The sequence below is a fragment of the Dasypus novemcinctus genome, chromosome 5, assembly GCF_030445035.2.
Source record: "Dasypus novemcinctus isolate mDasNov1 chromosome 5, mDasNov1.1.hap2, whole genome shotgun sequence".
NCBI classification, from domain to species: Eukaryota; Metazoa; Chordata; class Mammalia; order Cingulata; family Dasypodidae; genus Dasypus; species Dasypus novemcinctus.
The window spans coordinates 119,207,581-119,221,139 of NC_080677.1; the positions used below are offsets into that span (position 1 = coordinate 119,207,581).

Genomic DNA, 13,559 nt, shown 5'->3' on the forward strand with positions numbered 1-13,559 from the left:
ATGGCAGTAATATGAAAATAGTTCCATAACGGGGCTTTATTTAATTTTTTATCTAGCTGGTGGCAGATATACTGCTTGTTCCTTTTGGGGGGCTGGTAAAATAACTTTTACTGATAAAACTGTTCCATTGTTTGTACTGAAAAAAAGCCTATGTGTTTGCTATTGTAATATATGCACCCATTTTGAGATTACATGTCTACTACTCCAGCAGCTATAATATCTCTACTTGACATTGTTAAAGGCAAGTCTGCCTGGTTGTACCACCTGACAGGAAGAGCCTTCTGGTCTTTCAAACTCTTTTGCCTAAGCACTGATCTTAAAGCTAGGCAAATACAGAATTTTCACTATAATTATACTGACCTTGAGATACACTGGCAATGGGCCTTCATAAAATCAGCTGGGGGAAGCGGATGTGGCTCAACTGATAGAGCGTCCGCCTACCATATAGGAGGTCCAGCATCGATACCCTGGGCCTCCTGGCCTGTGTGGTGAGCTGGCCCACGTGCAGTGCTGCCGCACACAAGGAGTGCCATGCCACACAGGGGTGTCCCCCGTGTAGGGGTGCCCCCCGTGCAAGGAGAGCCACCCCATGTGATAAAAAAGCACAGTCTGCCCAGGAGTGGCACCGTACACACGGAGAGCTGACATAGTAAGATGACGCAACCAAAAAGAGACACAGATTCCTGGGGCCGCCTGACAAGAACACAAGTGGACAGAGAAGAACACACAGCGAATGGACACAGAGAGCAGACAATGGGGGGGCGGGGGACGGGGAGGGAGAAAATAAATTAAAAAAAAAAATTAAAAAAAAAAAAAGTAAAATAAAATAAAACCAGCTGGGCAGTAAGCAGACCATAGGGAGGGGCTAGTTCAATAGGCCAGGAGGCTCAGGGTTCTCACTGGCCTCTAGAGGGCCAAAGTGAGCTGCAAGGATGTGAAGTCCAGGCCTGGGTCAGATCTGTGTCCTGTGCTCTGGCGGTAGCCTTTGACACTGCCCAGGCTAACAATGATGTGGGTGTGTCCTCACAAGGTCGCAAACAAAAGCATTCTGGAGGGCTGCTACTAGTTTGCAGTGAATTTCCCTGAGTTGTCAGAAACACCCGAACAGGGAATCCTGGAGAAGGACTATAACTTGAGGGAAGTCAGCTCATGGATTCAATTTTGAATGGAAAAAAGCAGGCCTAATTTCTGGTGTCTTGCGATATGAATAAGCAGAAAAACAAAATTCACTAGTTATCTCACATAATACTTCTCTGTATTAACCTACAACAAACAAGCAATTAAGCTCCTCTAAGTCAGTGCCACTGGAGCAAAATGTAGGAGGAAATCTACAGTCACACAATCCAGATCTTGATTTTTTGATTTGGAAAAATTTTTTAAAAGTCATGTTTATTGAGGTCTAATTTACATATAGTAAGATGCACCCTTTTGACATGTTCAGTGAGCTTTGACAAATGTATAATCACATAACTCCCACCACAATCCAGATTTATAACATTTTCATCACCCCCAAAATTTCTCTCCTACTCTTTCCCAGTCAATTCCCTACCCTCTTCCTCTAGCCTCTGGCAAAAACTCTTCTGATTTCTGTCAGTTTTGATTTTTCTAGAAAGCCATATAAAAGGAATCACAGAGTATGTGTAGCCTTTAGTTGATGTTGATTTTTTAAAGAGTTCACTGAGATGAGTCTGAATTTAGAGGGAATAAGAAAGATTACTGGGTTCTGGGATTAACCAAAGGTCACATATTTAAGCAAGCAGTCAAGTGAACTAAGTTTTTAACCTTAGATTTCAAAGACAGTACATTTCTCTCTTTCATTGTTGTTGTAGTTTTCTAAGGAGGTACTGGGTAATGAACCTTGGACCTCAGATGTGGGCGGCAGACACTCAACCACTGAGCTACATCTGCTCCCTTGTCTACTCTTTCTTCTTTATATTTTATTTTTTAAAGTCACTCTTGATTTCTAAAGTGAAACGCAAAAATGGGTCTGAGTATTTTCTAGTCCAGTGGAAGGTGATGGATGCTCTCAAGGTCCAGGCACTGAAAACGCTGTGATTCCAGAACCCCACCCCTAAGGTGCCAGCAGGACTGGGGCTAGCCTGAGGCAAGAGGCAGGGTCTGCACAGTGACCTGACAGTGGGCGCTTCCGTGAGCTTGGTGCCCAGGCACCTTGCTTGCCTCACCCTAGTCCCAGCCCTGGGGTGTCGGTGGCTCCTTATTCACCTGATTCAGTCTGGCAGGGTTCCCTAGGGAAGCCAACCCATCTTTTTTTTTTTTTTTTAAAGATTTATTATTTTTTATTTATTTCTCTCCCCTCCATGTTCCCCTTGTTATCTGTTCTCTGTGTGTTCTTCTGTGTCTGTTTGTATTCTTATTTGGCAGCTCCAGCAACCGATCCTGGGACCTTCCAGAGTGGAAGAGAGACGATTAATCTCTTGTACCACCCCAACTCTCTGTTTTGCTATGTCTTTTTATTTTCTCTCCTCTGTGTCTCTTGTTGAATCACCTTGCTGTGCCAGCTCTTAGTGTTGGCTGGCACTCTTGTGAGGGGTGGCTTGCCAATCCTGAGTGGCATTCCCACACAGGGAGGCACTCCTGTGTGGGGCAGCATTCCAGCATGGACTGGCACTCTGCGGGGTCCAGCTTGCAGTCTGGGTCAGCTCACCTCACCCTGGGCATCGAACCCTGGACCTCCTATATGGTAGACGGGAGCCCAATTGGTTGAGCCACATCCATTTCCCATCTAACCCATCTTAAGAATTCAAGGACCCTAGGGCTATCCATTGTGCTACAGGATGTTCTGTAGCTATCACAGGAAGAGAAGCTGTTCCCTGACTTGTGCCAGAGTACAGGCTGATATTCCCTAAATCCTAAACAGTGTTTTTAAAATATTCCAATCTCCAGAAGTTTCTCTTTTCCCAGGCCACTCTCCCGACCTACCTCACAGATGACTGGTGCTGCTTACTCTTCCGGGAGGAGGTGGTGCTGGTGGGCTGCTGCCGCATCACGTGGGCCACACCCACATTTAAGGGCTGGGCTGCTGGAAGCGTCACATGACCGGTCAACAGAGCAGGCTGCTGCATGATGGGATTGTAATGGCTGCCATGAGCGTGTGTGTTCCTAAAAGGGAGATGGGAAAAAGGCTCTTTATTGGTTTTATTTTTTAAAATTAATTTATTTTTAATGTTACATTAAAAAAATATGAGGTCCCCATATACCCCCACCCCCCTCACCCCACTCCTCCCATAACAACCTCCTCCTCCATCATCATGGGACATTCATTGCACTTGGTGAATACATCTCTGAGCACCGCTGCACCTCATGGTCAATGGTCCACACCATAGCCCTCACTCTCCCCCAGTCCACCCAGTGGGCCATGGGAGGACATACAATGTCCAGTAACTATCCCTGCAGTACCACCCAGGATACCTCCAAGTCCTGAAAATGCCCCCACATCACATCTCTTCTTCCCATTCCCACCCTCAGCAGCTACCATGGCCACTTTCACCTCTTTATTGGTTTTATAAAAGCATAGCTCCTTTTATGAGGTAAAGTTTCCTCCTCACTTAAAAGCTGAGTGTAAAATACACCATTACAGCAGCTGGTTATCTCACTGCACTCTGGGATTGCTAAATAACTCAGGGATGAATCTCTTAGGTGAGGTAATCAGGTATATTTTGCAGGGGAAGTTAAGTTTTCAGGTTGTTATGAAGGAGGGGGCAGGACACAATTTGTTGCCAAGTGAGGGAGAGGGTATTTTAAGTGGGAAGAATGCCAAGTGGGAGGCTCTGAGTTCTTAAGTTCCACAGGGAGGAAATAAATATTCTCTCCAATATTTAAAGTCTCAAGCAGTCGATTATGCTGTTTAATAATATATGTATCTTATTTTGGAATATACGAAGTGCCTTCACTGGGATATTTCATTCTACTCTGTGAGAGGCAGGATATATCTTAGTGATATCTTTCTGTAGATGAAGAAATTACGGTTTATGTGAAAAACAAACTTTGTGGACTAGGAGCCACATGTTTCTGGTGTTAGGAAGTATTAACATTCTTTTGAATTCCCTTGCTAGCTAGCACAATGCTTAGGCAAGTGCAGCTGATCAATTAATTACATGCTTGCTGAATGAACAATTAGATTAACTGAAGGTTGACTAGACATGTATAGAGTTTCATATTAAATCAAAATTAATAACCATTAGACATATGTTGCTATAAATACTGGCAGCCCTCATCCTGAAAATAGGGTATGTTTCAAAAGATGTTATAATCTGGGTTATGTGGAGCTCTTTGACTTGTTTGTTCACAGAAATATTATTAACAGTAATGAGTGATTAACAGATTTGCCCATAAAGGCCCATTTAACACACAATAAAATTAAAAACTGAAGGAGGATTCATCTGAATTTTAAAAAATTGGAAAATGGAGAAAAAGAAATGGAAACTTGTGCAGAGATTTTGTCACAGTCTTTTAGGCATTTTCATGGACTTTAGAAACAGACTTAGGACATACATTTTGCTTTGATTCAGGTCCTAGCACTGGTACTTGCCTTTTGTTTATTAGCTATGACTACAAATGTTCTTGGGCTCACACATGAAATGGAGAATAGGGAAGATGGCGTGTTGGTTTTAGGTTTCCTGTGGTAGCTAGGTAAGAGATATAAAGAGAGAAAGGAAGAAGGGAGAGGGGATAAGAAAATAAGCACGAACAAGTGAGTATGTGAGTATTCTGAAATTACATGAGCTATAAATGCTGAAAGACAAAGGAAGAAGGAGTATGGCATGCTATGTGGTCTTAGTAGAAAAAGGGATGAGAATAAAAACAATTGGTCAGGCAGCTTTCCACTTGGTTGCTGATCGTAATGAGCTGGGGGAGGGAAAGCAGTCTCGCTGAGCATGAATCGATGTGAATGGGGGAAGGGAGGACAGTTATTTACTGCACTGGTATGGTACATGTTAAATACAGGCCAAATGCTCTGTATTTCATCTTAAAGTAAACCTCCCAACACTCCTATGAGGTAGACATTATAATTCCCACTTCACTGAAGAAGAAAGAGAGGCTAATAAAGGTAAAGAAACTTACCCCAGGTAACACAGAGTCAAAACTGAACTCAGGTCTACCTGGTTTGAAAGTGTTTCTAATGAACAGAGAGTGGGCGAGGGAGTGTTGTCAGTGAGAAGTAAGTGGGTCTGGGGGGAAAGAGTCTATGTGCTCTCTTCTTTTTACTAGGCGGAATAAAAGATAGGGAATGGTGGAAGCTGCAGTAGAGGCTTGACCGAGGGCTCATCTCTCGCTACCCTTTTATTGTGAGCTCTTTTATTCCCAACAGCCTTTTAGGCCAGACAAGAACTGAGAGTGGTATGGAGACTGTCAGAGAGTAGAGAGGAGTGACCTGCCCTGATGTCTGGGCTGAATGAGACAGCTCAGAAGGGCCATGGGGAGTTGGGGACAGATTGGGGGTTTGCCATTGACCCTGCGCTGGTGCACTGGGGTAGCATGATGACGGTGGGCGGTTTAAGGCAAAGGGAAAGGTGGCCATAAAAACAGAGCATGCTGAGTGAGGACGCTGGTGAGTGGGAGGGGGTGGAGTTTGGAAACAGATGCAGGTGGTATGGCATGCTGGTAGGCAGTCAGCTGGAAGTCTCTGGGGCCTGTGGGAAGTTAACTCTAATCCATATGATATGACTATTACCTGAAGTGGTGCAACCAACAAACATGCCAGAATTCACCACTCCAAATAAATCCTATTCTGTAAAGTCTTTCTTCCCCTGGAGATCATACACCACTCCAGTGTGCCCATGTCTTAAAACACCTTGAGAACATTCTAGAATGCTTAGGAACTTCAGGGACTCTCTTCTATAGTCTCACTTTTTAAATTAATTTTATTTGGATAAACAAGTTTATTCGTAAATTTAGTCAATATACATAATTGACCTATAACTTTCTATAGAAGGATAAATTTTACAACCACTGTCAAGGGCAATCTCTATACAAGTGATTTTCCCAGGATGGTACACCAGATGTAACCTAACCCAGCATCTTAATTGGCAGAGGTTCAATAAGCTGAAGCTGCACGTCCTTCTCCCACAGCGAGTTTACTCTAAGGGTTATTATAATACAAACTCCACAAGGAAAAGAACTTCAGTATTGTTTTTTCTTGGTAGAGGAGAAAAACTCAACCTAGTTATGAGACAAACCAGGACACAATGAAAGCTACACTAACTAGTTCAGATTATTAGTAACAGATGATGCTGGCATGAATAACTTGTACATTCTTTATAAATAAAACCCCTCATTAGTGAGAGCAGAATTTAATTCTGAGAAACAATCAAAAATCATCTGGAGCCATGTCTAGTGAATTACATAGGTGATCAAAGGATGTAATTGAATTTTAGGTCAAAAATGACATTTGACCATAAAGTAATGAGGCTAATTTTCTTGTGTTGTGGTGCATTTATTTAAAAATAACCTCTTACTACACTGTAGTCCCATTCCAGGTAATATTCTCTTTAACTTAAAAAACTCTTCACAAAGCAGATAGTTCAGGTAAGGCCAGACTGTCAGCTCTTTGGATCACTGGTGGACACACCTTCTATCCCAGATACACCCACTTGCTTACCTCCAGTCTGCCAGCTGCTGGGTACCTGCCATCGTCTCGGGAATCACAGTGGCATGCTGCACTGATGTGTGGGTGGCCACTCCAGTGAGCTGCTGCCAGGCGGGGGGAAGCAGGATCTGCTGGGTCCCACTGGGCCAGGCCTGCTGTAGAACAGAGGATGTTTGCAATCACCATGCTTGTTAATCAGACAATCAATTAGCACGGATCAAGTCCGGCATTGTTCTAGACCCTGTGGTGGATGGCAAAGTGCAGGCTTGGTCTCTGTTTTCAGAATCTGAGTTAAGGCAAAATAACATGAACATGTATGAACTATGTAGAAAATAATCAAGTGCAGGGCTAAAAATTGTGGCAGGGAGTCATTCATGTTGAAGAATGGTTTATGTATAGATTTCTCTAATGAGCCATTCTTGAAGTTTCCAAAAGTTTATTTATTCATTTATACTGTCAAGGGATTGTGGTAGTTCAGTTGGGCCGTAAAAGATGACTCCTTGTTCTCAAGAAGTTATCTAGGGAAATGGATGTGGCTCAACCAATTGAGCTCCTGTCTACCATATAAGAGGTCCAGGGTTTGATGCCCAGGGCCTCCTGGTGAGGGCAAGCTGGCCCACGCAGTGAACTGGCCCATGTGGGAACGCCACCCCGTGCAGGTGTGCTGCCCTGTGTAGGAATGCTGCCCTGAATGGGAAAGTCGCCCCGTGCATGAGTGCTGGCCGACGCAGAGAGGTGGTGCAGCAAGATGACGCAACAAGAGACGCAGAGGAGAGAAAATAAGAAGAGTAGCAGAGCAGGGAGTTGAGGTGGTGCAAGAGAGTCATCGCCTCTCTCCCACTCCAGGAGGTCCCAGGATCGGTTCCCAGAGCAGCCTAATGAGAATACAAGCAGACACAGAAGAACACACAGCAAACAGACACAGAGCAGACAACAGGGGGAACGGAATAGGGTGGGGGTAGAAATAAAATACATGTTTAAAAGAAAAGTTATCTTTTATTTGATATTTTAGCTTTTGTTTATCAATTATAATCTAGAGTCTCAATTTGTAAAATCTTCTGAATCTAACTTTACACAATTCTAAAGTCACCAAATATCTGGTACTTGTCTACACCTGAAAACAAGCAAATATGAAGTAAAATTCTTAGCTAGGACCTTAAGCATAATTGAGAAATAACTTGACCCCTCAAAGCAAAACTAAGAAAGAGTTAGCAAGTCACAGGTTGAATCTTCATAAGTATTAAGACTTCTAAAAATTCTAAAATTAACTTCCCTGATTCCTCCTGAACAGACTTATTGCTGCGTGTGTATGCGTGTGTGTGTGTGCATGTGTGCACGCGTTGTGTTTTAAGCTCTCTGTATCCTCAATCACTTCTCTACTTGCCTTTGGTCATTAAATGAATTAGACAAAATACAACTGCCCAAGTTGGACACTTAAAGGACAATGACTGAGGTAAACGCCTTTTAGGTAGTTAAGGATTTAAGGATTTAGGACCTTAGCCATCTCTCTTTTTCCATTGGCCTGGACATGATTGGCAATGGGTAATTTATATAATGCAGGGCTCCACCAACTGGGCATGTGTTTAATATATGTGTTTTGGCTCATCTGACAAGCAACACTTCTCTAAATCAATTGCAAATTTGTGTCATGGCTTAAAAAACAGCAAGGTTTATAAAAGTGATACAATCACACTTTGTATCTGAAAGGGACTTTATAGTTCACCTGGTCCATTCTCATGTTATAAATGAGGCCCAGTGAGATCTCTTACACTTAAAAAAAAAAAAAGATTTATTTATTTATTAAAAAGATTAATTATTTACTTATTTAGTGCCCCCCCTTGTGCCTTGTTTTTTGCTGTCCTCTGTGTCCATTCGCTGTGCTTTTTTTTTTTTTCTGCGTCTGCTTGTCTCCCTTTTTTGCATCATCTTGCCGCGTCAGCTCTCCACGGTGCACTGGCCAGCTTGCCTCCCATATGGTAGATGGGAGCCCAACTGATTGAGCCACAGCTGCTCCCCTCTTTTACTTTTTTTATATTGCTTGTATGCTTACTGGTAGAGGCTGACAGCTCTGTAAATATAGGGATCACAGATGCCCAACATACAGTAAGTGCCTAATAAATACCTGTTGAAAAAAAAATGAAAGAGTGACTCTACCAAGCCTATATAATTTTATTTCAGATTTGCTGATTTCAAATACAGTGAGCAAAAAATATATATAATTGATTAAAACAGTTGTGAGCTCAAAATATTAAATTATCAGCAATTTCACTGAAAGTAAGACTTGTAAATTTAGTCACCTAGAACTCATGAAAAGCATATGTTTTGACAAATTCATTAAAAAAATAAATCTTGACATCAAACTAAGGTCATCATTTTTTTTCCTATTTCCCTTAACTGGATATTACTATCTTAGCTCAAAGAGTTGGGGTAAAGGTTAATTTTGACCTCTTGCTTTGATTGGTATGTTCAACTCATTTGAGATGACACTTTATCATATATTTCTATCATTTCTGATTACTACCAAGAAGAGAGCTAACACTTACTGATGTAGAATTAAGGCCATAAATGATTTTCTGATTTCATCTTAACAGAAATCCTGTGAGGTAGGGATTATTTTTATCCCATTTCTCAGATGAATAAACTGAGACACAGAAAAATTAAATAACTTGCTCAGAAATAAGTAAATTAAACATATATACTTATAGTTTTCTATCCTAAAACCTAACTAAAATGACAGAAAAGGAATTAAAACAGAAAGCTATAGTTTTGTAAGGACAAAGAGAATAGGGGAAAGACAATAACAGTTAACAAAAAAATATAGAAGGTAGAAAATGACTAGATAACCGAGTTGACAGACTGAAGGAATCTAAGGTCAAGTCTGTATATTAAACCATTTGACCTTTCTACCTCTGAGCTCTCAGAACCCTCGTGAGCAGGGTTCTACCTTCCAAAGCAGGAGACTGGAGGATTGTCTCTGGGAGAACTGTTTAGCTCAAGAGAAAAGAACTACGGATATGACAGTAGAGGATAATTCCCCACTCCTACCATCCAACAGCTTTCCTTGATCCAGCTGCCTAGAAGAATACAAAGAACTTCCTCCTGGAAGGGTATTGTCTACAGGGGTCTGGCCAACAGAAATTTCCCTATTTTGGGGTCTCTCAATTTCTGGTCCAGCCTTGATAGCCAAGGTTGGACCCTGCCATTGGAAAAGTGGGATAACAAATTCAATACTATACTTCCCACCTCTCCATCTTTTTCTACTCATTCACAGTTTCTGCTGGTGGCCAAGATGCTTGCTCTGGCATGGAGCTCAGGAGGGAGCTACCAAAAAAGCTTTATGACTCATATTTGGAAGCAAATCCAGAAATATCACTCCCACGTCACTAAAAGAGTGTGATTCACCTCGCCCTTCCATGCACACATCTTCAGGTTGCCCCAGAGCGACTGCTTCCTTTTAAGGGACATGTGATGTTGGTGGGAGGTGGGGAGGATGAGGGTGAAGAAAATAAATTTAACACAAGGAATGGATTCAAAACACTCCATCTCTGGAGTGTTTGTTTGTTCACAAACAAAATTCTTAAAAGGGGTTTAAAATATTTAAATAAAAAGGATGATGCCAACTTTTTGATATCTTTAAAGTAAATGTCTCAGCCTGATTCATGCAAATTTACCCAGAAAAAAAAGGAGTTACCAGTTTAAATGTTAAATTATTGCTTTTTAAAAAATAACCACCCTACTATTTTATGTTAACTTATTTTTGTCCTGTGAAAAAACCTTTTAAAAATATCTGAGAGCCTCACTTTAACAAACTAAACATTGGCAAGGACTAAGTAACGAGCAGAGACAAAAGGAAAAAGCAACTAACAAATAAAAAGACAACATGACATTGGATAGGGCATCAGTATTTTACTATTTTAATACATCTTGGAAATCTTTGCATAGCAAGACACATAGGGCTATCCTGTACTTTTTAATGGCTGCACGATGTGCCATTTTACGCATGCATCGATTTATTTAACAATTCCCCTACTTATGAAAATTCTTATCTACGTACTTTTTGTTCACTTTTCCAATTACAGCTTTAGGTTAAATCCATGGGGGATTTAAAACTATAGGAATTCTTTTCCATGGAAGCAAAAGGTAAAGCTCTCCCCTGCTAGGACTAAATGACTGAGAGAAACAATTTCAGAAATGCTGAACTTTGTGGTTTCTACCAAACCAAAGGATGAAAAAATGGCTACTTTAGGTAGTAAGAAATGCTAATTATTACTTCTTTCAGAGATGGTTCCTGGCTTACTAAGGTTAAGTGTGCAAAACACAAAAAAGAATCCCTAACTCTCCTTTAAAATACATGCGCATTCTATGGATTTGGGTTCACAGAGGAAGAGCACTGGAAGGCTGGTCTGGATTTTTGCCACTCAGATAAAAAGTATGAATTAACAAGCTTCTCTGTCCCTGAATTGAGTTGTAGTTCTTTCTCTTGAGCTATCTGGGCCATTTCTGAACTTCTCACTATCAGACTGTGCCAAAAAAAAAAGGACCAGTGAGAGTGGAATGAAAGGAGCAAAGGCTTGCTTTCAATACAGAAGATGTTTATAAACTTTCAACAACACAAACTTTGTTTGCCACCAAGATGGTGTTAGTGGTCACTTACCCAGTATCAATGTGGACTTAAGAACAAAGAGAATAAGAATGGCTAGGGAAACGGACTTGGCCCAGTGGTTAGGGCGTCCGTCTACCATATGGGAGGTCCGCTGTTCAAACCCCGGGCCTCCTTGACCCGTGTGGAGCTGGCCCATGCACAGTGCTGATGCGCGCAAGGAGTGCCCTGCCACGCAGGGGTGTCCCCGCGTAGGGGAGCCCCACATGCAAGCAGTGCACCCCGTAAGGAGAGCTGCCCAGCGCGAAAGAAAGTGCAGCCTGCCCAGGAATGGCGCCGCCCACACTTCCCGTGCCGCTGACGACAACAGAAGCGGACAAAGAAACAAGACGCAGCAAATAGACACAGAGAACAGACAACCGGGGGAGGGGAATTAAATAAATAAATAAATAAATAAATAAAAATCTTAAAAAAAAAAAAAGAATGGCTAATATCAATCTTAAGTTGTTTCAGAAAAAAAGAGAGGTAATACTATCGAAAGTATTTATGAGACTGTTGTAACCTTGATACCCAAATAAGAAAGGGAATGCCATTTTTCATTCAGCATAGTGATATAAAAAAACAAGAAATAAAAGGTATAAGGATTGAAAAGGAAGAAACAAGCCAGTATTATTTGCAAATAAAAAGATTTTCTACGTAGAAAATCCAAGGGAATTCACAGAAACCATCAGAACTAATGGGAGTTTAGAAGGATTGCTAATAACAATTCAATATACCCAAATCAATTACATCCCTGTAAGCCAGCAACAAGTATTATAAAATGCAATTTAATGAAATTAGCAATAGCAACGAAAACTGTAGAATAGTTGGGAATTATTCTAACAAAAGAAAACTTGATCGAAAGCAACAAAATGTTAACATATAGTTAGAGCATATTCACGGATGAAATGACAATATAAAGCAAATATAAGTTCAGTGCAAGTTCAATGAAAGTACAAATCAGGTTGCTGTTTTTTTTTTTAAAGAACTAAAATTCTTATGAAAGAGTGATATTAAAATCCATAAAGATAGACAAGGGAAATCTGAAGAACAAATGGGAGCCATACTAGATACCAAGAAACATAATAAAATTATACTAATTAAGGTAATAGAATGATTCCGAGGCCAATGGAATAGAAAACCCAGAACAGACCTATACAATATGAATACATTAAAATTGTTAAAAAAAGAAGAAGAAACCTTCTATTCAACAAAAGATACTATAAACAAAGTGTCTTTGGGAACAATTTGGGAAGCTATTTATTTCCAAATAAAAGGTGCTTTTAAACAACATTTAGATCACGCTGTCCTTCTATCTTGATTCTATCACACAGTAGCTATGTGACTTTGAGCCTCTGATTCCTTATTTGTCAAATGGAGACGAATACCTCACTGTGTTGTGGGGATTAAATCAATTAACAGCTGTCAGGTGCCTGGCATAAAGATGATGTATTTTTTTAATTAGGGTTCAAGTGTCATTAAGGATTTAGTTCTGTTATCACTGCATCACTACCATTATCTTCCAGTTACATAACAGTTTACAAATTTTCAACCCACCTGCATTTCTGTGATCTCGTTCTATCATCAGAGCACCTATCTGGAGAGTTAAAGTTCCAGCTCACACCCTCTGTGTGCCTGGTTTTCAACTATAAAATGAGGAGCTAGTCCCTTTTGGCTGTGTAAAATCATTTCTGCTTTACAAAAAAGAAATTTGAGGCAAAGAAATGTTCACTGACTTGCCTTAGTCATAGAGTTGCCAGCAGAATTGCCTTAAAACCTAGGTTTCCCAGATTAATTTGTGTGATAAAGAAACAATAGTAATAATTTCCCCAGATTTTCCCTGTGTTTAAATTTCTTCTTGGAGTAGTAAGTTAGGTACTTAGGAGGGTAATTCACCTGGGAATTATTTAGGCTATTATTGATATAGTCCAATAACTTGAAGACCTAATTCATTACCAGTGAAGGAATTGGTGGAGAAATCTCTTTTGTGAACATGGATTATAGCAATACCAGTAATAATAAAGAAGAAAGGATTACCTGGGCAAGCAGGCCTGGTTGAATCTGAAGAGGCTGAGCCCCTGGGGCTTGAGTGACGATGGGAACTGCATTTTCCATTCGCACTGAGTAGCCAGCGTGCTTAGAGGGAGAGGCCTGCAGTCCTATTCCAGACAAGGGGCAAGGGAGAGAGGCGTTGGATAAGAGACTGTAGACAGCTGGGCGAAGAGAAGCCTCCTAGCTAGCTGTGGCACTTCTCAGCTCCTCTTTGTGCCAGCCCCACCTGATGACAAGGCCTTGCCTGGTCCTTTGGATGTT

At 41.1% G+C, this 13,559-nt stretch overlaps 1 protein-coding gene across 12 annotated transcripts in view; it reads right to left on the bottom strand.

Moving 5' to 3' along the window:
* The window catches only part of HIPK2 (homeodomain interacting protein kinase 2), a 206,678-nt gene that overhangs the window by 34,746 nt on the left and 158,373 nt on the right, over nt 1–13,559 (bottom strand). For 8 of the 12 annotated variants that reach the window (XM_058297460.2, XM_058297455.2, XM_058297458.2 and 5 more), the window contains 3 exons: nt 13,284–13,405; nt 6,620–6,762; nt 2,941–3,120 (listed from right to left, as the gene is read on the bottom strand). In XM_058297460.2, coding sequence (XP_058153443.1) covers nt 2,941–3,120; nt 6,620–6,762; nt 13,284–13,405 — 445 coding nt within the window. The remainder of the gene's footprint in view (nt 1–2,940; nt 3,121–6,619; nt 6,763–13,283; nt 13,406–13,559) is intronic. The other 4 variants (XM_058297456.2, XM_058297461.2, XM_058297466.2 and 1 more) reach the window with 1 other exon arrangement.